The sequence below is a fragment of the Harpia harpyja genome, chromosome 2 (genome assembly GCF_026419915.1).
Source record: "Harpia harpyja isolate bHarHar1 chromosome 2, bHarHar1 primary haplotype, whole genome shotgun sequence".
Taxonomy (NCBI): Eukaryota; Metazoa; Chordata; class Aves; order Accipitriformes; family Accipitridae; genus Harpia; species Harpia harpyja.
Window position 1 is genome coordinate 29,801,982 of NC_068941.1, and position 26,317 is coordinate 29,828,298.

General features: G+C 43.7%; 1 protein-coding gene across 10 annotated transcripts in view; it reads left to right on the top strand.

Annotated features, from left to right (window-relative positions):
• SLC20A2 (solute carrier family 20 member 2) overlaps positions 1-25,844 on the top strand; it is a 58,723-nt gene extending 32,879 nt beyond the window's left edge. For 6 of the 10 annotated variants that reach the window (XM_052774332.1, XM_052774338.1, XM_052774357.1 and 3 more), the window contains exons 5-11: positions 1,181-1,277; positions 3,299-3,415; positions 4,108-4,311; positions 5,723-6,311; positions 17,440-17,625; positions 18,341-18,425; positions 24,146-25,844. In XM_052774332.1, the coding sequence (XP_052630292.1) occupies positions 1,181-1,277; positions 3,299-3,415; positions 4,108-4,311; positions 5,723-6,311; positions 17,440-17,625; positions 18,341-18,425; positions 24,146-24,310 (1,443 nt within the window). In that variant the 3' untranslated portion in view covers positions 24,311-25,844. Of the gene's footprint in view, positions 1-1,180; positions 1,278-3,298; positions 3,416-4,107; positions 4,312-5,722; positions 6,312-17,439; positions 17,626-18,340; positions 18,426-18,926; positions 19,012-22,166; positions 22,226-24,145 lie in introns of all 10 variants that reach the window. The other 4 variants (XR_008233085.1, XM_052774384.1, XM_052774375.1 and 1 more) reach the window with 4 other exon arrangements.
• Positions 25,845-26,317: the final 473 nt, after the last annotated feature.

Sequence of the window (26,317 nt, forward strand, 5' to 3'; positions counted from 1 at the left end):
AAGTTCCTCTATTGCATTCAAAAGCTAACAACTTAAGAAATTAGTCATCAAAATCACATGAACTCTGATATAAAAGCCACACATTTCAGCATTCAAGAGGCAGGAAAAGTTCAAGCTGAGGAAATTGTCTTCTGACAGCCATCTGTGCCGTTCACAAAGTAGTAAGATCTGTAGAGCTTCTGGCATAAGCAGGTAGTGACTTGCGTGGTGTGTGTGCATAGAAAAAGAGCAGCTTTTTAGCTTGCGAGTCTGTGGCCTGGTGTAGGGGTTCATGCCCTTGTTGGGGGTGTCCGTGAACAGCTGGCCCTGCGGGTACAGCCCGTGATGAATCACGCTTTGGGACTGGGGTACAGCGCAGGGTGGCCGCAGCCTTCTCTTGGCTCCCTTTTATAGCCCATGGCAGCAATAAACAAAACCACATTAGCTAGCCCTTAGCTTTGCCAGGCTCTTTGCAAACACGCGGAGCCCCTCAGAAGGCCAAAACAGTATCCTCACAAAAGCTTTTTCCATGGCTCGCACGGTGCGTTTCCGCTGCGCCTTCAGCTGAGATTTTCCTTGTGAGTGCCAAGGGCACGAGACCCCAGCGGGCAGCAGGCACAGCAGCGTGCTAAACATTGCACGCTCCCTTTATGTATGTTACCTGTTTAATACTGCCAGACACTTAATATTTCAGAGATTTCTGTTAGCTGGTGGAAAGCGCCAGGCTGTCTCGGTCAAAACTGGGAGGTTAGGAATAAGGTTTTGCGATGGACGTGTTGCACTGATGCTTGTAGCCCTGCCCCCAAAATGTCAAAGCCCTGTCCTGCTCGGCTGTCCTTCAGTCTTGCTGAGTGAAAGGGACTACCCATCTTGGAGACAAGATAGGTAAGAAGACACTGGCAGGAAGAAACCTGCCCCAAGGTCACCCAGCAGGTCTGCAGCCGACCCGAAAGTACAACCTGCCTCCCTAGTTCCCATTAACAGTGTCAAGCTTCCCCAGAGTGCTGGTGCTTGCCAGGACCAGCGTTGTGGACTTGGGTGTAACCAGGCAGGTCACCATCCTTTCCTCACCATCCACCCAAAAGCTCCACTTGCCTGACGCTGACTCAGGAGCACGTGTTTTCCTCATGGCGGTTCATGCTGACATTAATCTGGTGGAAAATCCAGCTAATGTTTCCTTTTTTTCCTGATTTCTATGCAGGAAGACCCTGTGCCCAACGGTCTCCGCGCACTTCCAGTGTTTTATGCTGCTACCATAGCTATTAACGTGTTTTCCATCATGTACACGGGGGCACCAGGTGAGTGAGCCATCCGCAGCAGGAGGCACGGGAAGGAGGCTTCCCGCAGTGTGCGGGAATCGTTATACGATGCTCTGCCAGTGTGCTGTCAGGTAGCTGTCGTAGCTGTCGACACTGCACGGTTATCTCCTACGTTAGGAGTTAACGAGGGCAAGAGTAAATCATACACCTCCCCACATCTGTGCATGTGTTTTTGTGACTGCCTCCTGATCACTCCGGTTAGTGGGGAAGAGCGCAGCTACAAAAAAAGTCCCTCTTTAGAGGAAGGGAAAGTATTGAGCTGCCAGCTTCAGCTTTGTAAATCTGAGCTCTCAAAGGTATTTCAGGTACATGCATCAAGGAGGGAAGGTTCAAAGCGGGCGGTAAGAGCAGGTAGGCTGTTTGCTCTCAGTCTAACGGTATAGCTCCGTTGAAATTAGCAGAGTCACTGTTCTGGCAGATCTGGCATGGAGCCTATTAATTAAATTTACTTCTTTATTTCCCTTCAGTGATAAGAAGCCCCGAGCCTGTTTCTGCATTGAATGCATCTTCTTTCTTGGGTGCTGTATTTTCATTGCAGCTCAGTAGAAGGAAATGATACATGTCATTGTCAGGACTTTATCTGTATTTTTGAACAGTTGTATATTTTATTTGCGTGTATATGTTTGTGTTTATTTATATTTGTGTTTATACTTGAACTTATATTTATGTTTGTATATTTAGATTCACACATTTATGTTTATATGTTTGCATTTATATGTTTATATTTAACTTTACGTAAGCAGTGTATATGTAAACACGCACTTGCAGCAAAAGAGTTCAGAAAAAAGATGTTCAATGCTCTCAACTACTTTACTGAAGGCTGTGGTCATTAAAAGTTATCTTTAGATTAGATTATTGCCCCAGAGCCATGAACGAACAGGCAAGTGAAGAGAGACTCCTGAACATGCCCCTGAATTCGGAAAGCAGGCTTAGAAAGTGACCTTTTTTGAATATAAATTTGTTTTCTCTAAAACCTGACGCACCAGATGTACTAGGTAAATACAGTCGGTAGACTCTACTTCATAGCATAGCATTACTAAAAATTAATAAAAAGCTTGAGAAGTTCCCAATTTGAGGATAACTCAGCTATTCCTTTTTCTTAAGTCTAACTGGCTACATATCCAAGATGTTTCACAGTCAGTCAGCTGTATAACCAACATTTCCTCATTAGTTGTACTGCAGAAGTAGGTCAGGCACTCTGCAGTGACTCATTAAGCAAAATAAATGAAATAAGAATCTTCATGTGCCTTCTGTTTCAGTTTAGCAGTTTCTAAAGTGTGTGAATAAAAAGGTGTGACTCTGTTTTTGATGCTAAGGAAATACATATTTACTCTCCAAGGCCTCTGTCTTGGCAACATTTACTTACAGGGATGAATTAATCACGTAGGTTTCAAGATAGGTGTGCATATATGGGTTTGAAAGATCAGAGTCCAAGCTCTTTCTTCATTAAGGGTCTGGTCACTTAATTGAACAAGCGCAAGGAGCTCTTTTGGGAGGATACTTACAGGAACACAAGTTATTGATGTGATTGTGCATTGCAGGACTGAAACCTCAGCTCTCAAGTGCTACATTAAGCTATTATCATAAGCAAATAATGGCTTAGATCAAGTAAGCATCAGGCTTTATTGACCAGAACAAAGGTCAGGTAAATACTTACCCTAATGGGCAACATGGTTTAACATGCATTAGTGTATAAAATCACTGCAAACTTGTTTTAGCAGCCCTGATGTGGGAGTTTTACCCCTGACTTCTTTGGAAATAAGGTCACAGTGGGGTAACAGAAAATTGGAAGACTAAACCTGAAAATGTTTGCATGTCAACTGGACCTTTAAATACTGCATGAACTGATATATATGTTAAAAATTATTGGCTCATTCATGTTGGTTTCAAATACATTGTGAGCACAGGCTTTTCTGCAACAGACTGCTCTTCCACTGCCTGAGATAACTAAGTCATGTTAATTTACAGTTTGCTTAGGTTTTATTTCTTTGTCTTCACAGTACTGGGACTGGTACTGCCAATGTGGGCCATTGCTCTAATATCAGTTGGTGTATCCTTAGTATTTGCCATCTTAGTCTGGATTTTTGTGTGCCCCTGGATGAAGAGAAAAATAGAAAGTAAGTAGTTGCTTGATGAAATGTGGGTGATGTAAAATCATGGAAAATTTCATTTCAGAGCTGGAAGCTTGAAAGGTCACCTAGTCCAGTCCCCACCCACAGGCAGGATGTGCTTAAACTATTCCTCATGTATTTGTGTAACCTGCTCTTAAAAACCTGCAGTGGTAGAAATTCAAAACCTTGTTAGGCAATCCATTGCAGTGCTCACTTCTAGAGTCCAGCAGAAACAGGAAAATAAATCCTGGAATATAATCTGCTTTATATTTTATTAAGGAAACATTAAAGAGGAAAAATCTGGCAGAATGATTAAGTGACTTCTTTAACTTTACAGTAAGTTGGACTGATCACAGCTTTTAGGCTTTACAGTGTTTTGCTTGTTTGCTTTGCTACTCCCAACAAATGCAGTGCTTAAAATGCAGAGAAAAGTTTCAGAGTTCATTAATAAATGAGCAACTTGGCATTTTACTTCAGTTACCTAGTTCGGTGAATTTTGTAGGAAGAAACAAAGATGTTGTAGAATTTTCTCAGATGAATTTAGTAAAGATAAGTGTTACAAATAAATAAAGAATGCGTATGAAATGGAGCCAGGTTATTGTATCCATGTTGATCTATGCCGTTGATGCAAACAGTGGAAACATAAGCAGCAAGACGGATAGGCTGGGTTTAAAATTACAGTACTGTTATTTCCTTAGGCCGGTTAAAGAAAGATGCTGCACTGTCAAGGATATCAGATGAAAGTCTTGATAAAATTCAAGATGAAGAAACACCAGTCTTTAAAGAGCTTCCCGGTGCCAAAGCATCTGACGAGAGCACGATTCCCCTTACTGGCTCAGTAACAGAAGCTGCTGGGGCATCAGATACTATTGCAAATGGAAACCATCCACGTGTACCGTATGGTAAGAAAGTAAGACAAAACAGAGGGTTTATCTTCTCCCTGTTTCGATAGGGTTTCTTGACAGCAAGTAGGTCTCTGTTGTAAATGGTAAGTTAACGTTTGGGATTTCCAGCTCTAATCCCTCTTCAGCACTTGTTGGGAAAGATGCTCATTTACAAGTGACATTTTCTAGAGAGGACTTAAAAACAATTACATTTTGTATGGCTGTATTTCAGTTTTAGAAACAGCTGAAAACAAAAATTACTTTCTTTTCTGCTTTACTTTGTATCCTAATGTATCCTCCATCCTGTAAAGCAGTGGAAAAATACAGAGAACACAAATTGCTGATGTATGAAGGTTAAATTCAGCATAAAGATGATTAGCATACTACCACAGGAGATGAAAAGATTTGGGCTTTAGTTGACAAACGTATGATCCTTTGGAGAGTGTCCGCTAGAAAAATCTCACACATTGTTTTCTGAACATATATTTATAAGTAGGCTCGTGTGCATAAAGCTCTTTTTGTTCTTCCATGTGGTGGGATCGCACCCCCCCTACTTAGCAGTCTGCTGACTTTGATATCACTTTGCTAGCATCTACACAGCCCTGTAATTTGGTTAATAAATGCCTAATATATTCAACTGATTCTTACAAAATCAAATAAGTCATCCCGTGAAGCCCTTTGAGTGTGTGCTTCCAGTTTAAAAATAGCTAAAACCAATTCTGAATGTTGCACAGTGGAAATCTGGGAAGTCAGGAAATGAAAAAGATAGTTTCTTCAGAAATATTGCCTTAGCTGTGACATGTGTCCTACAGCGTACGCTAATGTTAAATGTATACAGTGGGAATAACTATCATCTTGTTCATAGAAATAAGATATACAAAATGTTGGAATAGCTGAGGAAATATTTCTGTAGAGCATGAACTTTTTTGCTTTCTGTTTTTTTAATTATTTTTAAAATTTGTGTAAATGTCTCTTAAACATAGGTACTTTTGAAAGGTGACCTCATATTCAATATGAAATTACAGTAAATCACCTTTCCTGAAATCCTTATCTATTAATGTAGACAAAGCCTCAGAAAAAGTAGAGCTTATTTTACAAGAAAGGAATTTTATAGAAATTACTTTTTCAAAGAACCTGAGGATTTAACCTTCAAGTATTACCTTTGAGTAGCCAATCCCAAGTGAGTTGCTGCAGGTCATACAGTGTGTCTGGGGAAGACCTAACGCTGGAACAAAGCTCTCTTTGCGCAGAAGATGAGAGAGTTTATTTTGCGGTGAATCTTGGCTTATTCACTGCATATGTTGCAAATTGATCTTCTTTGTCCTGTAGTCTTGGATTACTGCCATTTTATTGTCTCACAAAGTGGGAGGGAGGGGGCTTCTGTATTACATTTCATAGAAATAAAAACTCTAAATCTCTGCCTTTTTAGGAAGAGCATTTTCGATGACGCACACCTCGGTGAAATCACCTGTTTCCAACGGCACCTTCAGCTTCGATGGCCAGATGAGGAGCGATGGCCACGTTTATCACACTGTGCACAAGGACTCAGGTTTATACAAAGACTTGCTCCACAAAATACACCTGGACAGGGCCACCGATGAGAGGCCCACTCAAGAAAACAACTACAAACTGTTACGACGCAACAACAGCTATACTTGTTATACAGCTGCTATTTGTGGCATGCCCGTGCATTCCTCCTTTAAGGCAGCAGATACGTCAACTCCAGAGGACAGTGAGAAGTTAGTGGGAGACACTGTTTCCTACTCCAAGAAGCGAGTTCGCTACGACAGCTACTCCAGCTATTGCAATGCAGTGGCTGAGGCAGAGATTGAGGCGGAGGAAGGTGGGGTGGAAATGAAGTTGGCCTCTGAACTCACAGATCCTAACCGGCCCCCAGTTGATCCCGTGGAAGAGGATAAGGAAGAGAAAGACACATCTCAGGTCCATCTACTTTTCCACTTCCTCCAGATCTTAACAGCCTGCTTTGGATCTTTTGCCCATGGAGGTAATGATGTCAGGTAAGAGGATGAGATCTCACAAACCAGCAGTTTTACAGTTTAAGTGCTTGGAGCAAGGTTTGCCATCTTAGCTGGTCAGAAAGCATATTCATTTCTGCAGGCAGATGATCATCAGGGCTGTGTTTTGCAAACCTTGTGACACTGATGTCCCTGGTGCATTCCAGGAGTTGGGCTGCTCAGTCTATGGTTTATTTTCTTCTCAATGGTAACATCTTTTTTTATTCGTTGCTAATTGTGTAGTAATTAGTTTAATTCAGGTTTAATTTTGGCAAGCTTTGAGGTATTGAGACTCCCCCTGGCACACCAACCACTGTAAAAGCAAACAGGACAATCCCAGCTCGACAGAGTTCGCAGCCTATTTTAAGTGCAAGATTGGAGACCATCAACAAATGAGAGATTTAGACTATTTTTGTCATTAGATGAATTTCATCTCTTGTCACCACTGCAAAAAGAGGTGTGTGAAGAATGTCTTCATTTTGATTGCTGCAGCCCTTATAGACTTCCCTTTGCTGAATCTTTTGCTTGTAGTTTTCCAGGGGTCTAGGACCGTGTGAGGCAGTGTATCACGAAGTAGCCCAGAAAATCTAACAAGCCTGAACATCAAAGTCCTACTGAATTTCATAAACTGCACATACAACTTCTCCAGCTGCCACAGTTCTCTTACCAAAACAAAGGGAGCTACTCCCGAGGACGCCTGGGCACATTCCTGTGCCCCATGTGGAGAGGGGACATGGGCTATGACTCATCTCCTAGCACTCATTTAAGAAACTTCCCATCTCCCATCATCGTTCCAGTACACAGTACTCCCTGTCAGGAGTTTTATCCAGAGCCGCTATCACTGTTGAGTTGCTCCTTGAGTTTGGAAGAAGCCAGCGAGTTCATCCTTCAGTCATTTGGCTTAAGCGTGTCTGTCCTTAAATCCTGTGGCATTAACATAATTTCCCAGGAATAAAGGAAAAGGATCATCCTCCAGGAGTCTTTCTGTCATGTTTGTATTGACTCAGACAGCTGACAATATCTTGGTCTCAGAAATGTTTATCTGCACTTCTTTGCCCTTCGTCATCTGGTCAGACCCCCACGAAATAGTGTCTCTTCACTTACTTATTTGCCAACCTCTTTCCCTTTGAAGGCTCTGTTTTATTCCACAAAGTACAAGACTTTTGACTGACAGACGTAGGATGTAGGCTCAGGATGGAGCAATGTATACCTTCCTCGTCTGCACTCACATTGCTTATCTGCTTGTAACATTGCTTCACCTGCAGGGCCCTGTTGCACCTTGCCATCTTGGGGGCATGTAGCTGAAGGGCAGTTTGGGTATTTTTGCTCTGTCCCTGGGAACATTGCATATTTTTCCTTTAGGATTTGGCTGGGCTGCCTCTTCCCTAGGCCTGGAGCCTTGGTATTTAGTAGGCGCTCTTTCCTGTATCGTGATAAGGTCCCCTGAGAAATCCACGCAGAAGCTGCTTGTCGAAGCAGTGGTCCTTATTTGGGTTGTAGCTGAGGCCATACTGAGTCCCCTTCCTGCTGAACCCTCACCGTGTTAGCCGTGCCCTGCCGGTGTCGGTTTCAGCATTTGCAGTGGGGCTTTGCAGCGTTCATAACTTTCATAGTGCTCCTTAGGCATCTGGGCAAATGCTGTCCCACTCAGCAAGGAGAACGGTTATTGCTCCTTGTTCTTGTCAGCCACCCAATTTAACTCACAGCTCATCTTGAAAAGACTTACAAACATGCCTCTTTCCTCCCCATCCACCCAGCGTCCTGGGAATTTGGAACAGGGCTCTCTGAAGAGCTGCCTTGTCCTCGCTCTTGTTATTACTCCCTTCATATCCGCAGGCATCTGGCTCCGGGAAGGAGTCGAGGGTCCCCTCATCCTCTGGATCAGAGGGCAGCGATGCAACTTTCTTTCCTCTCGGATGGTCTCCGTTGATCAGGACCTGTGCTCTGAGCACACTGGGCAAGAGCAAAGACCCATGGAGGCCAGTACCCATGCTCTGCAATTGGCCAGCAGCGAGTGCTGAGGGGAACATAGGCATAAGGACAAACACTGCTGATAATTTCTTGTAATGTACCCTGGGAAATACCATTGCAGAAAGTTCTTAGCCTACCCCAGTAGGTGCCCCTGCTCCTTTATTCCCTGTAGGTGATGTCTATACATACTCCTCAAGGACTCACATGTTTATGCAAGCATCACTTGCCTTTTCTATAGGAGGCAAGGATAATAGAGTTTGTTAGAAGTGATCTGTAAGGATGCAGTCAGTTCAGAAATCAAATTTGGTGTTGATAGGAGCTGGACAGGATGAAAGACAAGGTTTAGACTGTGCAGTATGCTTTATTGCATCTCACAGCCTAATTCCTCCAGGTTTCTGCATTTGGACTGGCTTGTTGCCTTGGAAATATCCTTTCCTGAAAATTCGTATTTTTTGGTGTTTTGCAGATCTGTACTTCTGTCAGTGATCCTACCAAATTTGCCAGCAAGCATGCATTTTTATTAAATGCTGTTTATTCCAAAATCTCTTCTTAAGCTGAATTCATGTAATTGCAAAACTAAAGAACAGGTTACCTTCATTTTGTCAAAGCTGGTAGAAATGCAAGAAGATGGTCATGGATGTAGAGTTGTATATGAACCCATCCTTGCAATTGTACTGAGTTCCAGCTAAGCAACAAAAATTAAAGACCCCTTTGTATGCCAAAAAGGTTGAGTAGATAAAACGCTCTGGGAATGCAGTTATCTGTCCTGTGGATTGTGTAGCAGAGACATTTTGCCAGTCTTTGTCTAGCAGAGCAGAAGACTTCTTACTGGGCTCTTGGCTCCTCCACATGTCACGTAAAGATCTGCAGAGCTTGAAAGGCAGTGTGTTGTTTTAAAAATAATGCAGTAGAACCTAGCTAGTAGCATGGCCTTCTGTCCACGTTTCTGTAGGAAAGCAAGCCTTGACAATCCATCTTCCACTGAAGGCTGCTATCTTTTCATCTCCCTCCTTCCTTCACTTTCCTTCTGCTCGTATTTAGGTGTTGCTATCAAGCTGCTTCTCTAATTTTTTTTTTCTCAGCCTTGAATCATGTCATTAAAATCCTGCTTTCCTCTGCATTTGGTTTTAAGCACCTCACTCATATATTTAGGGAAGCACCTGTTGTCCACATCTTTTTGTTTGGGCTTGTCTCCTACATTTTCCTTCCCCATCCTGGAACTCACTCTGGTCCCATGTTTTCTATTTATTTTCCATCAGGCTCTTTGCTGGTATTTCTTGAAGGGACAGGAGCAGATAAAAGGAGCGAAGAGTGAAAAATTAAAAGCTAATATAAAAATTAAAAACTGCAGGTCGTTAAATGATTGACCTGTTTTAGAGCATATTTAAGCATGAGGATCAGTACAGACTGAACCATGACGCAACTCAGAAACACTTTACGGAGCAGAAGTGCTCCATATAGTTTGGATTGCTTTTAAGTGGGCAAAAAGTCATACGGAGACCTCCCTTGTTTCCTTGTCCAGGCTTTTCCCCTGGACCTGGAAGAGTTAAATCAGTATTTTGCCTTCGACTGCAGAACTAACTCATAATAAGGGTAGCTAGACCCCAGTGTTTTCCAAGATGATGCTTTTTAGCATCGTAAGGATACCAGCCATCTTTGCTGTACGAGCTGATGTTTGTAGCAGTCAGGGCTTGTGTTTAGGCTGACATCAGCAGGGATCCTGGCCAGGGCAGTTGTGCGTTAAAAGAATCAGGGAGTCATGGTAACTCCTTATTCGGGTGACTCTTTTGTTCAGACCATCCCCTCCTGCCCCCCTGCTGCAGAGCTTATATGTGCTGTGTCAAGGATGCTGGAGCCCTTCCAGGGCTGGGACTAACTGAGCTGGGCCGAGAGCCTTGTGACACCATCGTGCACATGGGCTGAATGAAATCTAAAGAATTTAAAATCCTGACTAAATATGTTGGGACAGAACTGCTGAAAAAAATGTTGTTGAACTTAATTAGCGGCGCAAAGTGAGCAGGTCCCACTGGCTCAGCACCCAAGCACAAAGGGAGCACGTCAGGTCATTGCAAGGGCAACGGGAGAATAAAAAGGGCAGGATGGAAAAAAAGACCTGGGCCAGAAGCGTGACACAAGGAGAACTGCCAGCTTCCTAAATGCTTGTTCAGAGCCAGCTTTCCAGAGGGGCCAGGAGGGTGGGCTTTCTTGGCCAGTGGGGATTATATGCACCTATGGTTGAGTTGGACTCAGCTTATTTTCTGAAAGTATAGGTTGGTTCAGCAAGAATCGTGATGATCTGGAGCTTAGCGCTGCAGCCACAACAGCTTACCTGCGTAAATGCAGGTAGCAGGAGAGTTGCTGAAGCTGTAGCGTTTATGGTGCATTTCAAAGTCTGGAAGCATGTCTGAATTAACTAGTTCTCGAAAATGAAGGCATTTGGGCAGGCTGTTTTGGAAATGGCTAGAGAGGACTGCTAACCCCATAGCTATCTCCTGTGCTTAGCACAGCGGTGGCTGTGGCTGCTTTGCTACTGGGTTGGGAATGAGAAAGCTATGAGCAAATGGTGCGTTGGCCCTGCAGCCCATTCAAGCAAACGGGAGGATGCGTTTGTTGACTCAAGCAACCTCTGGAGCTCGTTATTCCTTGAATTCTTGCAGTCGAAGCGGGATGACCCATGGAAAGATGCTGTAGGTCAACGTGAGGTTTGCTGATTAAAATCTGCTGTTTATGCTGTGAAAAAAGGCTGAGCCTTGTGCTCCTACACACCTGTCTGTGCGTGTGTTTAGTCTTTTCTCGTACAGATTCCTTCTCCTATAAATGGGTAGCCTCTTCTGTCCCTTCCTACCCCCACCCCACCTCAGGCCATCATTCCTGCTGTCACAGGAGAAACCCCAGGGATGACAAGAGCCACGTGCCCTGGCTTGTGTGAGCATGCATCTACCCTGGGTTCATGGGTTCTAGCCATGGAGGAAGGTGGTTTATTATTGTGACGGTGGCAGGAGCTGTGATGCTCCAGCTGAACAGGGTGACCACAGACCATGCTGCCCGCCTGTGTCTGTGCGTGCCAAGGTGCAGGCAGTACCAAGGTTTAGCTAGTACGTGCTGTAGGGAGGAGAAACCTGCTTGCAGATGTTTCACGGTTGTGCAGGGAATCTGTTTTGCTGAGTTCCTGCTGGGTAAATTGTTTGAACGTGGCTGCTCTAATTAAATTTCACGTGGAGGACTAAAGGACTACCCTTGCATATTTGTACTTAGATATTATAGGAAAAAAGGATCATTTGTGTTAGAGTCTGCAAGTAATGCCATATAGATTTATGGCACAAGCTTGACAAAGAATGGCTCTCTTTTTTATCCAGATGATATAGGCTACATTACCAAAGACAGGATTTAAAACTATTTCAGAGCTATAGTAAAAATGCTTAGTATTTTTTTATATATTTCTACACATTCTCTCAGTGGTTTTAGGGAAATAGAACTGCTACCAGATAGGGAATTCATTGTTAAGCAAAGCAATGCAAGTGAAACTGGGAGATACCTGTTTACCCAAAATACAGGGAGAGGAAACTTCTTTCACCTCCTTACAGACTGGAGTTTTAGGTCAGAGGACAGAAACAGCAGTGGGACTCACCTTTTCCCTTCTTCCTAAAGTAAATGCAATGGGATTAAAGGAGAGAAGGGCCAGAACATTGCCAGTATCTCACTGCACACAGAGAGCTTAGTGGGATTCAGTTTCCTGGCTAAATAAGGAGTCTAAAGGAGCTATAATAAGGCTGGATTACAAAATGAGTATTTCTTATTCCCTCCCTGAGAGCTGCAGTCAAGATCACTTAGAATATTTAGGAAGCTAATCTGTCCATTATGATTACTGAGAGCAGCCTGAAATCTGATTTCTTCCCTTTTTAATAGCAGTCCATCCTGAAAGCGCAGCCCATGTCCTGAGTAGATATGAATCTTCACTTGTGTCCTTAATTGTGCAGGTACATGGCATCTTTTTTGTGCCATGCAGGCAAGCCAAAGAAGAGCAGCAAGAAACAGCGGGCTCCAGTGGGCACAGGAATACCTCCCCATCCTGCTGTGAGCACGGCCCGTGACTGGGCTTGCTGGGGGAGGGCTGACGCTGGTGGGCGAGGGGGGAGGATGGACCCAACCTTCCAGGGTCCAGGGATTTGGGGTTTCAGGGCCAGCATTTACAGCACGCAGTGATGAGCTGCAGGAAGAAATACGTAGCCTTCCTGACTCATTAATGCACCCAAAATTTGCACTTCACAGGGCACAGCTGTGACACACTTTTATTGTGCTATGGTATACATGCTATTTCAAAACTGTCTGATTACTGGAACTAGGATAAAACTCTTTTGATAATCTGAGATCTCTGGAGATTAGGACATAGTTTTTTTCCTGTTCGTACATACAGGCATATCTTTCTTGCACCCTTACTCAACTGGGTAATGTGTTCAGGCATAACTGCAGCATACGCATAAATATCATCCCACTTATTTTCCCAGTGGAAAGTTCATTTGTGAAATCCTGGTTTGGGAAATAGTCAAATGACTGGGGATTTTGTAATTATATTTGTAATATTGGAAGCCTAATTTAGCTTTCTCAGACGGCTATTTTGCTCGTCATTCAGTTTTAATCCGTGATAATTCTTTCACTCAACTAGAAGAAGTGGCTAAAACACAATCTGCTTTTTCAGGTAGCAGAGAATCAAAGCATGGTCATCAAGTAGTCTGTAGATCGTGGATTATAACACAAAGCTTATTCAGAGCATAGCATTCAAATACAGTTAAATTTTCTTTTTGAGCAACTCACTACTCCCCTCAAATAAGAAGTAGCGAGGTAAGAGCAATGTTGCTAGTTCATAAAATATTATGACAATGATGGGATTTGGTGATAGAGCATTCAGCTGATGGCATCCTTCCATGAATGAAAGAGACACTCAATTTTTACCAAAAAAAAAAAAAAAAAAAAAAAAGTTGTAGTCCTTGTTCCTCCAGAGAAAGGTCTGGACTTGTGACCCAAAGGTACCTAAAAATCTCTGCTCGTGTGTGTGTGTGCATGGGAAACTGTAATTTCTAAGCCTGTCTCGTGATAGCTGAATGTGTGTGTGGGGGGGGGGTTGCCAGTAATACTATCTGTCTCACAGGGGAGAGGAGAAGCCAACTCTATTTATAGTTCAGATTCACTGTCAAATGCTATCTTTCAGAACAGCTTTATAAATGGTGCAGGACAGATTCTCAGCTGGCACAAGTGAGCAGAAAAAGAGAAGTTGTGCCAATTCACGTTAGTTGAGAGAGCTAGCGAACTCATCATGAGGGTCAGACAGCACTTCAGAAACATTCAGCAGCACTTCGCTGAACCGCTGTGACATGTGAGTGCAAGTACGAGCATTACTGTAGATGGCATTTAATCCTGTGTTGTACCTCTGGGGAAGGCAGACAGCCCCTACACACCACCCCTGCTGCAAAGCCCTGTGCCCTGTGAGTGACCGGGGCTGGCGGAGCCCAGCAGAGATGGTGAAAAATCCTGGACATGGAGAATACACTTCATAAGAGGTAGACCCAGGAGTTAGGCTTCTTATGCTGTAACGTTTTATAAATTCATCCCAAAATGAACTCGTAGTGGCCATCCTCTTGTGCTCAGTGGAAAAATGAGTATTAGGTATACAAGACTAAAGTAATACAGCAGGAGTAGCTTATCTTGGCTTTTAAACCCAATAGCTAAATAATATGCTAACATCCTCAGAAGCCCTTCAGTTACATAGGAACCTAACAGCAGTTTACACATAGATAGATGCAGATAGGGGTTTGGACCCCCTGAATGACCATCTCAGGCTGTTTTCTTCCCCCTCTAAACTACCACGAATAAGACTTGGAGCTCCAGCACAAAGGAGAGTTAGTTAAGGCAAGTAAAAGAGCTGTGTGGGAGAGTAAGAGAAAATTGCTTCTTGAAAATAGATGTGTGAAATGAGTCTTAGCCAAAGGCATGGAAGATTTGAGGTCTGCTTTCCTGCTAGTCATGTCTTGAGTCAAATGAGATAGAACCGGTGGGACATACTGTGGAAGCCACATCCCAGTCTAGCCAGTGTCCTCATGGTTCATCCACTTAGTCACTCAGCTGTAGGAGACATCTGTAAACCGCAAACAGTCTCAAAGCAGTCTCTTATCTAACGACGCCTTTTTTTTTGATGTGTTTTTTCTCTCTTACTCTCCTGTTGGGACTGGTTGTCTTCTACCGATGAGCTCTTCCTAGTCCCAGGGATGGTTGATTGCATGTGCTTATGGTAATGTCTTGAAGCTGACGTATGCAGTACCAAGATCCTAGTCTTTGCAGTTTGTGAGTCAGACTCATTCCCTGTGAGCTTTTGGCAGTTTTGTGGTGGGACAGCTTCTTATAGAGCTGTTCTCCATTGGCATAGGAAGTGTTGATACCACAAGCCCGTGGGCCTGGACCTACTGAACAAATCCAGAAGCCAAAGGAGCCCTCCGAAGAGCCATGACGGTGGTAGGTCGCAGCCACTGGCCGCGCACCACTGCCAGTTTGCTGGCTGTTGGCAGCCACTTGTAGATATTGAGGCTGGGAGGTGCCGCTGTCTCTAGGAACAGAACGTTTAAGTCACATTGAACATGATTTACGGGGAGAGGAGAAATGTCTCTCTGGTATAGATAACCAGTGGTGCAGATACCCACAAATGAAAATGCAGTTAATTACCTTTTAGCCTTTCCAAGCATATATGGATCCAGTACTCCTCCGCTTTCTTTTCCTACAGGGAAGGTATCAGAAGTGCTGCCCCTGTGGGCATCAGTGTCATCTCTTCTAATCTGTTGGGCAGCATCAGCCACTCGGATCCTCTGAGGCTGAGCATAAGTCAGCAGAGTTTTGCCTTGCCTTCCGTTGCCACAAATAAGAAAATAACCTTTTCTTCGAGGATTAAGCTTAGTTGATTCACAGAGCTGTAGCATTTGCAAATAATTAAAACTGGATTTTGGTACAAAAGAGCATAGTTTGCTGCTGTAGTTTTTGAAGCCTTTTCTGTCTTCCCATTTACATTAAGACTGACAAATATCCATCCATAAACTCTTTAGAACAGTCAGGAAGTGCCTGGGCTTGCTCCAGATGTACCTGTTATTTTAACAGGGAGGTTGTCCCCATGTCATACAGCACTATAAGGGATGATCCGTTTTCCCTTTATTCATATGATCAATGTTTTAGTTGCCTTTATCCATCCTTCTGCATCCATCAGTTGAAGGTACAGTGAAATACCTTTCTTTTGCTATGCACAATAAGGCATTTAAATGTGCAAGTAATTTAATCCACACCTGAAAACACTGGCAAAGAAGTTGCAGGTCAACTTAAAAATATTAGAAATGCTTCAGTCAAGAGTCTCTTCTTCCTTGAAGTTAAAGTAATTCTTGCATTTAGGCATTATGGACTTTTCAAATACCATCCTTTCACTCACACAAAAACTCAACAAATCAAATGCATACTCAGGCACAGTATCAGACCAGAATTTTAAAGTAATTTTGCTAGTGGAAATCACTCTTTATTTAAAGTGTATTTAGTTCTTCATTGTACTACCCAGTGCCTTCAAACCCACTGGATTTTATTATCCATATTAGCTCACTAATATATTTCCAGAATCCTTCTCAAAAACTGTAAGAATTGTTCATTCCTTTTTATATCAAAGAGCATTTTAAAGTATTTTCATTTGCCCCGCAGCTTGAATGTTATGTGTGTTTAAAATTCCTTCCTAGTTACTTTGCTCCAGGACTGCTTCTCAGGGTTCAAAGTTCAATTTCTCAAGGACCAGAAGAAAGAAGGAGGGTGTCATGTTGCTTAGATGTGCCGAGTTTGCAATGCTGAGGACCATCGTCTCTTGGCAATTAGTGCTCAGCCCCTAGTACCTTGTATCTGGTAAAGATGGGATTCAAGTAAATTATTAACTGTTGGTTATGGTGGCTTGGTTTGCACAATATTTGACATTAAAACTGGCCCTTACTCCATCTGTGTGCTTTGGAACGAGACCAGGAACTAAATTTAGCCGGTCCTGGCTGCAGGGCGAGCATAGCTATCGGTCCTGCCTGTGGCGCTCGCCGCAACCTGCTCTCCTTATCAGTTTACAAAGAGGGGAGCTTCCTGTTGGTTTTCAGACTTTTTGAATGACATTGGACAGGTTTGCTCTGCTCTTCTCATGAATATTCAGACATAAGTGCAGCGCTGCCTCGCTTCTTACGCTTTTTTGGTTGTGGATAAATGCTGCTCAGCAGGGCAAGCAGCTACTCAGTTTAGCAAAACAGCTGCCGAAAAAAAAGGGGATGTCAAAGTTCTTACCTCCTTTTTAATATTTAAGCCTCTAAAGTAACTGGATACCAGCTTTCAAGTTTTTCTTCTAACTCTCATGTCTAGAAACTTGATGCTCTTTTAGAATAAACAGAGTCAGAAGTCTCACTCCAGGCAATGGAGACTCCAGCCACCAATATCAGGTGACCTGCATTAGGAGTGGGGACTTCAGTGTTGCTCAGTTTCAGTGTTTTTCTAGATAACAGCAGCAGGGTAGCAAAAGGGCTTACACCAGCTCTGTGTCACCAACGAGTCCTCTCTGATCCAGTCCAACTAGCTCTACAACACACTTGAAGAAGACCAAGTCATCTTCCCGGCTGCATTCTGATTGTATCTCCAAACATTACAGGTTATCAGACTAGTTTATATGTGTATCTTCTTGTCTGCAGTGGTAATTTTGTTCATTAATTTCCCTCTTTAACAAAAAGAGCTAATTTAATACTTGAATTTAAAAAATGCAGAGCTCTTGAATTGGTAAATTTTGAGATAATTTCAGCACAGTACTGAAAATACTGGGTTTTGTCCCAGAACAGATATAATGAGATATTACTGAATCTGCCATTTCAGGAAACAATTTGTAGAAGAGAAATTCCTTTCAGCATTTGCTATAGTTATCAGCATTGAAGTGGCAACTGAAAAAGCAACATGATAAGAGCCCCCTGCTGCAGCCTTTCCAAGCGAGAAAGGGTGTTGCCTGTAGGGTCAGGTCAGAGCAGTGCTGCACACATGATGAAGAAAAATAACACAGAAAATAAGAGACTTCTTTCAAGGCAATTATCTGTGTTTTTATAACTCGAGCGATGTTTTTCTGTTTCTCCAGCAATGCAATCGGTCCCCTCGTTGCGCTCTGGCTTATCTACGAGCAAGGTGGTGTAATGCAAGAAGCATCGACTCCCGTCTGGCTGCTGTTTTATGGAGGTGTTGGGATCTGTGTGGGTCTCTGGGTCTGGGGTAGAAGAGTTATCCAGACCATGGGTAAAGACCTCACTCCAATCACACCATCAAGGTAGGTGCACAGTTGTCATTACAGTTGTGTGAACTTTGTGCGTGAACTGATCTGAGAAATTGCTGCTCCAGTATTTTGTTTGTAATGCAGTTTGCTGCATTTGCTGTGCTTTGATTTTAATGATAACCTGGCTTCAACTTCTCCATCTTTCTAAAAAATGAAAGAAAAAAGAGGAAAAGGAGAGAAAGAAAGAATGAGAAAGAGAAAGAAAGAGAGAAAGGACAAAAAGATAACCCTGTAAACTAATACTGAATGCTTTTGAGGCGTAGAGGTCTACATGAACAGAGTCTTCTGCTGATGACCTAATTAAAGTGGCAGAAGGTGCATTTCAAAATGGCAAGATTACAGTGGCTTTCCCAGTGTGCTTCAGACTATTAAAACCATATGTATTTATTACAGTAATTTTCATCCTTAATGCATACTTGACCTCTGCTGGTGCTTAACCAAATTACTAATTAGGCATGATTCACCGCAGCATAGAGTAGTAAAAGTCCCTGATGCAATGAGACGTGCAGCTGGGTTGCTACAGATGACTAGCCTGTGCCGTTCCCATTATTCAGCCCTTCCTTGTTCTCTTAACTTATTCCTATGACAAAAATCAGTCGGAGATAAAACAGTCGAAAGAAGAAACGGGTAAGACTTTGGCACGCTGCATGGTATCAGTCCAAGCTGATGCAAAGAGTGATTGTGAAGTGTTTTCTTATGCTTCCCGCAGTGGATTCACTATTGAGTTGGCTTCGGCGTTCACAGTTGTGGTAGCTTCCAATGTTGGACTTCCTGTCAGTACTACACACTGCAAGGTATGCCTTTGCCCAGCGACTGCAGTCAAGGCAGTCTGGACTATTCATCTTAAAATTGTGCCGCTTGAGCCAGCGGATAATGGCACAGCAAGGGGAAAACAGCCACTCATGGAGGACGGTTAGGCAGAGGTGCATCAGCGCGTCTCAGTCATGCCAGCGATATTGGAAAATAATTAGGCTTCCAAAAAATGCATTGGACTTGTCACAGTAAAGTTGCAGCAATCGGGCACAGTGTGAACTCCATAGCTGTGGTTAAAGAAAAAACAGCGCTTACAAAAACATGACCTCAATTTTAAAGCAAAGAATTACAAGGAAGAACCTGGTTTCCTCCAATGGTGCCATTTGAACCTGGTAGGGTAGCATTTCTCCCTTGTTCAGAGGCTGCGCACCATTCATCATTTATACTTCACTTTCTTGATAAGTGCATGGCATGGGATTTCCTGCATATAACTCTTTTACTACAGTTTTTCCATCTGTCTTTTTTTTTTTATTTCTTCACAGTGGATTTTGCATTGAAGTAATGTGTGCGCTAACGGTACTTGTAGCCTCAAATGTGGGTATTCCAATAAGCTCCACCCATTGCAAGGTATTGGAGTTTGCAGTGATTGCATCAGTAAATCACATCACTAGGACAAACCATAACAAAATACAAGAGATACCAATTGTTGCAGATTGCCTTCACTATGCGATGCACCGTGCAGACGGTGATTGCGAGGTAATGAGGACCGCTTTTAAAGCCAGTACGGCTAAGCAAAGTCAGCATTATAAGTAATTGCACAAAAGTCTGGAATGTCTTTCACGCTTACATGATCGTATTGAACTAATATAGACATATTAAAATAACGTAGACTCGTAGTTGTGTGATACCAGTTATGTGTATTTTAGAGCCACCCGTATGAAAAACACTGCTACATCATTAAGCTAATATTTTAATGTCTCTCTTCTTTTAAACCAACTTGTCCTCACTTTTGTGCATTATAATACAGAATCCGGCACTTGTAATCAGTTCTTTGAACAAGGTTGTTGGCTGTTTTTTTTTAAAAAAAAGACCAGTTTGAATTATAGATATAGGCTGGGTAACGAGCAGAATTTAGTTGTGTTACACGATACGCTGTGTGAGAAGACATTTATATTGCTTGTAGGCAACAAGGAGCATGTGGACATTTACACTGCTGGAAGAACATAGTGAGAATTTGGAATTTTGTTCCCCAGGGAACTCCCAAGTCAAATATCCTTTTTTTCTTTCCTCTGCTTCCCCATGGACTCCCAAGCTCTTGGACACGCAGAGCTGTCTGTATCCCTTACCCTCTGGCAGGGCGAGGGGAAGCCCCTCCGAAATCAGAGACCCCAGAGCAGCAAAGCCCCTCTGCTTCGGGACGTACCACCAAGCCCTACAAGAGCCAGATCCTGTAGGATTTGCTGCTGCACCCTGGGGACCTTGGAGCCCTTCCAGCTCTGGCTGGGGCTGGGTCAGGCAGGTTTTCGGGGCTAACTGCTCCACAGCATGGCAGGCAGGCTGGCAAGAAGCTGGGCATCCTTGCCTGTGACATTGACCTAGTTTCCAGTGAAAGAGTCAATGAAATCCACACATCCTGCAAAACGCCCCAAGTTGGTTCAGTCAGCCTTTTTCTAGTGAAAACCATTTCTTCAGAAAGCCTTCCTCTGTTGCAAAATCATTTCTTTCTTCTGCTGTAGAGCTCTTTGAGAAGTAGCCAAGACTGAGCTGCTCTGAAAGACTGTTCAGATTTCCCGGCGTTGGCCGAACTCTGGTTCCTCTGAATCAAGCAGGGAGGAGAAAAATAATAACAACGTGATTCACTTCTAAAAATGCTGGCCTGGAACCACCTCCCTTTAAGCTGACTGGTATATCAAATGCGTGATGAAGAATTTGCCAGAGAGAATAATACAGTTTTGATCATCTCAGTTGCATGCCTGAAGTACTTCTAGCCGACCGTTGTAAAAGAGAAAATACAATTTGGTGCAGACAAATAGACTGAATTTAAAAAGAAAATGTCTTGGAAGCCATAAGCTAATGAGAGGGCAGCATTAGGAGGTATTCATTGACTCAACGCAGTTAAAAGCTTGGTCTCTTCTAACTGCAGAGCAAAATAATTGTTTTTAAAAAATACCCGTAAAAGCAGTTAATGTGGTTAGTCTGTGTCTGCTCCCTGTAGTTTGCTGTATCTCATTAGATGGATCATTCTTAATGGGAAGATCCACTTTGCAATAGGATTAGACTGTTCCAGGATGTCACATTATTATAACTGACTGTGTTTCAGCAGAATGAGATCCTGAGTTGAAAGATCCTAAGTGATCAACACAAGTTAAAGCAAACACTTGTAACAGATGTATTCCTTGTTTTCTTCGAGGGCCTGGTGAAGGAATAAAAGAACTATTATATATCATTTACTCTATGGGAAAATGTCTCTCTGAAAGTGCTGTCAGCCATTGAGATAGAAATGCCTTCTTAAAAATCAGCAGAAAAATTATTTCACCCTAGAAATCAAAAAGAAAATGGGTTCAAGGTGAGCCTAGTCCTAAGCCTCTAGCATCAGGGAGTGGGAATTACTCTTTTCCCCAACATTTGCTCCACAGCAAAATAGCACTTGCTAAAGTGGGAGCCCTACCGAAGGGGTGTCAGTCAACTGAATGTGCAGCCACTGGATAAACTGATGGCAAAGAAGGAGCAGCGTGAAACACTTTAGGTGGAGGGAGACCTTTTCAAGGTGAACCAATAGACTATAACGAAAAATGGAGACCAAGTATGAAGGAAAGCTCTGAGCAGCAGTTTTCAGGTCTTGGAGCAGATGTGGTGGCAAACTGGAGATTGGTAGCAGGAAGAAAAGCATTAGCTTCTGAGAAAGATTTGTCAAGCCCTCTCAGATCAGGAGTTGCATTCAGTCCTAAATCGGAGGCTTTGGTCTACGGGAGGTAGCAACCACCCAATATGCCTGTCCTAAATCTACAGCCCAGCAGCTTTTCCACACGCAGTGCCTGCCAAGAGCCTGAACTGCACCTTTGTCCTTGCCACGAGTCAAAGGGGAGAGGAAAGTTGCTCTGAAAGCCTCCCAAGTCAAGAGGGCCTGAGGGAAAGACCTAACCTTTTGAGCGTCCAAAGGAATTTGTGAGTCTGAACACGGTAGCCACGTTGCTCTGCCTGCACCCGTTCAACGTCCCTTGGGATTTAGCACTGAAAAGCCAGTGTGGAGTGAATGCATACCTTGCCTTTCTGCTGCCCAGGTAGGCAAATGATCATGTTGAATCTTACACATAGTGCCTGTTATTTATTCTAAGATATGAGATGTAGAAATAAACAGGCATTTCTCAGCTGTAACAGATTGAACGTGTTCACATATGGGTAAAATCAGAGTGCAGGAGTTAAATGCTTTTTCTGTGCAAAAGCGACTTTGCTGAGGTCATACTGTCAGCTCCATTTTGCTATTATGATTTTGGTGTTTTGAAAAATATTCTCAGTGTTGCTCTGATGAAATTATCATGTTCTGTGTGTTATTATGATATGCCATTGCACAGGAATAAGAAAGCCAAAAGCATTTCTGTAATGCTTTGAGCACAACATACTGAAGGCAAACTGCACTGGTTTCAAACCAATCTCAAAGTAGATATCATCTGAAATTCTGCAGATGGTGTAGTGTCCCTACACCCAAGTTTTAGCTACTCTCCTAACCTCTAGTCCATCAAAATCACTATTAATAAACTAAACTTTCATAATGTTTAAAACAGATTACCAATGCCATCATTGCTGATACCTTTTGAATTTCAGGAAGAACTCAGAGATTATCGTACGTAGACTGCAGGCTCGCTCAATAAGCAATGCTTCTTGTTGCAAGCATGACAGATGGATACTAAAGACGTGCCAAATGTAAAGCAGAACCTAACAGCTGAGCTGCTGGAAAACCAAATGCTGTTTCCTTGGGTTAACACTTTGATATAGTCAGAAGTGTGGGGTTCCTCTTAGCTGGGCACCTCCTAAATACACTTACACCTCCTAAATACAGAATAGCATATTGTACAGTCAAGGGGTCTTCAGATTAAGTATTGTCTAACAGATTTCCTTATTGATCAAGCTTTAGACTGAGGCCTTTTCAGTCCTAGAATATCAAGTTTAGTTTTCCCTTGTTCTGTCACAGGCACTTTTGAGTCTTATTTCTGTAGAGTTACAGGGTCTTCCACAAATAACTCTCTTCTCCAAAACAAAATGTTAAGCAGTAGTTAGAAGTTAAATAGGTGTTAACAAAAGATGTGGGTTCGATATCCCCGTCCTCTCTCTCCCTGCTTCCCTGTCTTCCCAGCATTTATCATTTTCCTGGCTCTGCACATGGGGAGCAGCCCATCTTCTCATCTATAGGCAGGGACTGATACTCCCATTAAGAAAACAAGCAGGGAAGAGGAGGTAGGGATGGCTTTTCAAGGAGCACAAGCCCAGCTGTGTCTTGGAGTTGAGTTTCCTTCAAAACAGGATATTCCTTCCACATTTCTTGCTGCTTTACTGTGTGCTTTGAATAGACTTGCACCAATTTACACATTTTTGTTAATGGCACAGAGGGCTGCTTCCAGGGCAGAAAATGCAGCGTTTCTGAAGTTTTTGCGTAATTTTTCACCAAGAATATTTTTCTCAGTCCGGTTCTTTCTTAAAAAATAATATGCTGGGTTTATACCTGAGCTTATCAACTGAAAATACATTTGAAGGAAGAAAAGGTTGTAGCTTTGCCCATGCCGCAGTGTGTTTTGTCTTCAAAAACACTGACCTACCCACCTGCCCTGGTAGCAGTGCCTTCGAAGGATATTTTGGTGGTTTATCCGTTCCCCACCTGAAGCCAGACCTCTTGATGTCCATGCAGTTTGCATGTCCTATAGCATCAGGCTGATGTCTTTGTCCACAGGGAGGATTTTAGCTCTGGATGCTTTGCTTGGCTGGCTGGTCCAGAAGGGCTGGTTTTCATCGGAGGGCTCGGACTGATGAGTTTGATGTAGGGCAGCTGTACTGGGTCTAACCTTGCGCTGTCTGTCTGCCCCCTGCCAAGTTACCAGTGCTGTTACAGGGTGGGCTCAGCTGCTTACGTTGCCGTTGCTGTCCTGTTTATAGCCTGCTGTATGGAAATACATAGGTGCTGTTTGGAGTCAGCACCGTATGCCAGGCTATAAGCTGCAGAGGTTCAGCAGCTGCCGGGTGAACAGGCAGAACGTTCCAAACCAGCAAGAGGACAGGCAGGTGGGATGGGAACCGTACTAGCTATCCCGACCTGCCCTATGCCACACTCTCCAGCAGAGCCTTAAAAACAACCTTCCTGGTGTTTTCATGATTTGGACCACAGTCTGGCCAGACTCAGTGGACGCTTGCCCTCTCCCCTACAGACTGAGTCAGGTGCTGGGCAGTTGGAGGGCTGCCTCCGTTGCACTCATGGCTGATCCAGGAGCTAGCAGGGCAGAGAAAACCCCACAAACATATTTATTCTCCTTTGGCTGGCCCCGAGACCCATGAAGAAGTGGAGATCACTGAAAAATAAAGGTTAAAGCACCCTGGAATTGTCGCCCTCCTGCCACCCCACCAGAACACAGCCATTGTCATCATCAGGGGCTCCTTTATCTCAGAGCATCGCTTGGTATCAGCTGACTGGCATTGGTGTGGCCATGGGCATGTTATGAGCACTTGGACCTACCCCTCACATCTTGTCTCCCTCTCTCTTCCCCGCACTCCCAAGGTTGGCTCTGTGGTGGCCGTCGGCTGGATCCGCTCCAAGAAAGCTGTCGACTGGCGCCTTTTCCGCAACATCTTCCTGGCGTGGTTTGTGACTGTGCCGGTGGCTGGCTTGTTCAGCGCCGGGGTGATGGCGCTGCTGATGTACGGGATCCTGCCTTACATCTGAAGAGCCTGCTCCAGTGGGAAAAGGGGAAACGGCCAAGCTACTACCGAGGGGAGAAGCGTTCCCATGAAAGAACCAGTCAGAGAGGATCCATCTTCCATATCTAACTTCTTATCTACTGTACATAACAATGTGTCATATTGGTGACATGGTGATGTGGTGCCATTTCTTATATATTAAAGAAATATATATGCATATAGTAGGTAACAATACCTAAGTTATATTATCAGTGGGGTGAAAATAATTGCCTAGAATTTAATATTTAGTAAAATTTGTACATAGTGTATCATTTTGGTGGCAATTTTTTAATCTTTTGAAGAAGAGTATGGATTAGGAAATGTTTCTTGTCCATTTGATATAAGAAGAAGCGAGGTACAGGACTGTGTAACACATGAATTTTTTTAAAGCTATTAAGATACTGGAACAAAATAAAATGTGCAGAAGTGCTTTTCATAAAATAACTTTGTTCATATCATATTGACCTTTGTGTGTCATAGCGTGATGGTTATGGCTGTGTAAATACTTACAAACAGTAACTTTTAAATCGTGCATTTCCCTTATATATTTTGGATAAGAAAGTTTAGGAAGTACCAAAGAAGCAGGGGAATAGCTTGCCGATACTATGTTGCTGTCTACACGTGTGGGCGTGTGTTGTGTTTTCCCACCTCTAATTCAACGTTGTTTTCACCAGGCTCCCGCCAGCAAGGCTAGGATAGTACTGTTCATGTCTTAATGTAACTTTAAAAAAAAAAAAAAAAAGCACACAGAAAAGTTAGTTCTTGTTACTTAGTAGGCAGACCACAGTTCTCCACATTAGCTGATAGTAGACAGACTTCATTTTGTGGGTTGAATTTGAAGTTTCACTGCTCACCTTCTACCTTTCCCCTTCAAGTCTCAGCTCCTGGTTGCCCTGCTGTCAATTCCAGCAGGAGAACGGACTGTCAGTCTCCCCCTTTTCTGTCCATCCAGCCACAACCACACACTCTCAGGTACAGGAGTGGGACCGCAGGGTGCTCGGCACCCCCACATACAGAAGCGAAGGGCAGCAGCGGGTAGGAAACAGGCTTAGCCCTGGTTTTGTGGTTGAAGGTATGGGTGCCCGTGGGAGCGCTGACCCACGCAGGGGCTGGTGTGAGGAGCACGGCGAGGATGCAAGCAGATGCTGGGTCCCCCCCGGCATATCCCATCCCACGCCACAGCCTGCCAGCCTCCCACTGTGCTGTCAACCGCAAGGAGGGGACGGGAGCCTGGCCCTGCGTGGATGGAGGTTGCGTGGTAACCAGCATTTGGGATGAGATTTTTTTTCACGGCAGCTCAGGGGGAAATGACTAGCTACATCCTCTTTGGAAAGCACATTTGGGTGAAGGTTACTGTTTTGTGGGTGGGAGGCAAAGGGCAAGGGGTGCCTGGAGGAGGTTGGGAATCTATTACTGTTTAAATGCTGCTAAAATTTTGATAAAATGTTCTTGGTACTCCATTGTGACTTTTCCATTGGTCATTCATACTAAATTTATAATAAAAAGATAAACAGCCCCTATCACTGTTTGCCTCTTGGGTTTTTCGAGCGTTACTCAGCCATGCCAGCCATAACGGGAAGGCTCCACGGGCAGTTAAAACCTACTCCTTGGCATCCGCTGCCTTTTGTTCTTTGTCCCCCGGGGTCAGTGGGGATGAAACCACGCTCTGTGTGGCGGTGACAAAACCTCCCTTTTCTTCCTGCTGTCCCGGCAGCCCCAGCACCCACTCTGCCTAGGGCTTGGCTCATGGGTGTCTTCCCGGCAATGTCTGGAAGCTCTGAGGCTCCTTCAGATGCATTCACTGGGCACTTGCTGGCTCTGACTGCCCCCCAGCCCCCCTTGCTGGGGCTCTGCAAGCATCCCCATTGCTGTAGCACTCGGTTTCCAACCCCTCTGAAGCCCTAAAGCCATGGTATAAATAGCGCTGGCAAACGGGGGGGACCGATGAGCAGCAGCTGAGTGAACAGAGCAGCCAGTAAATGCACAAAGACAA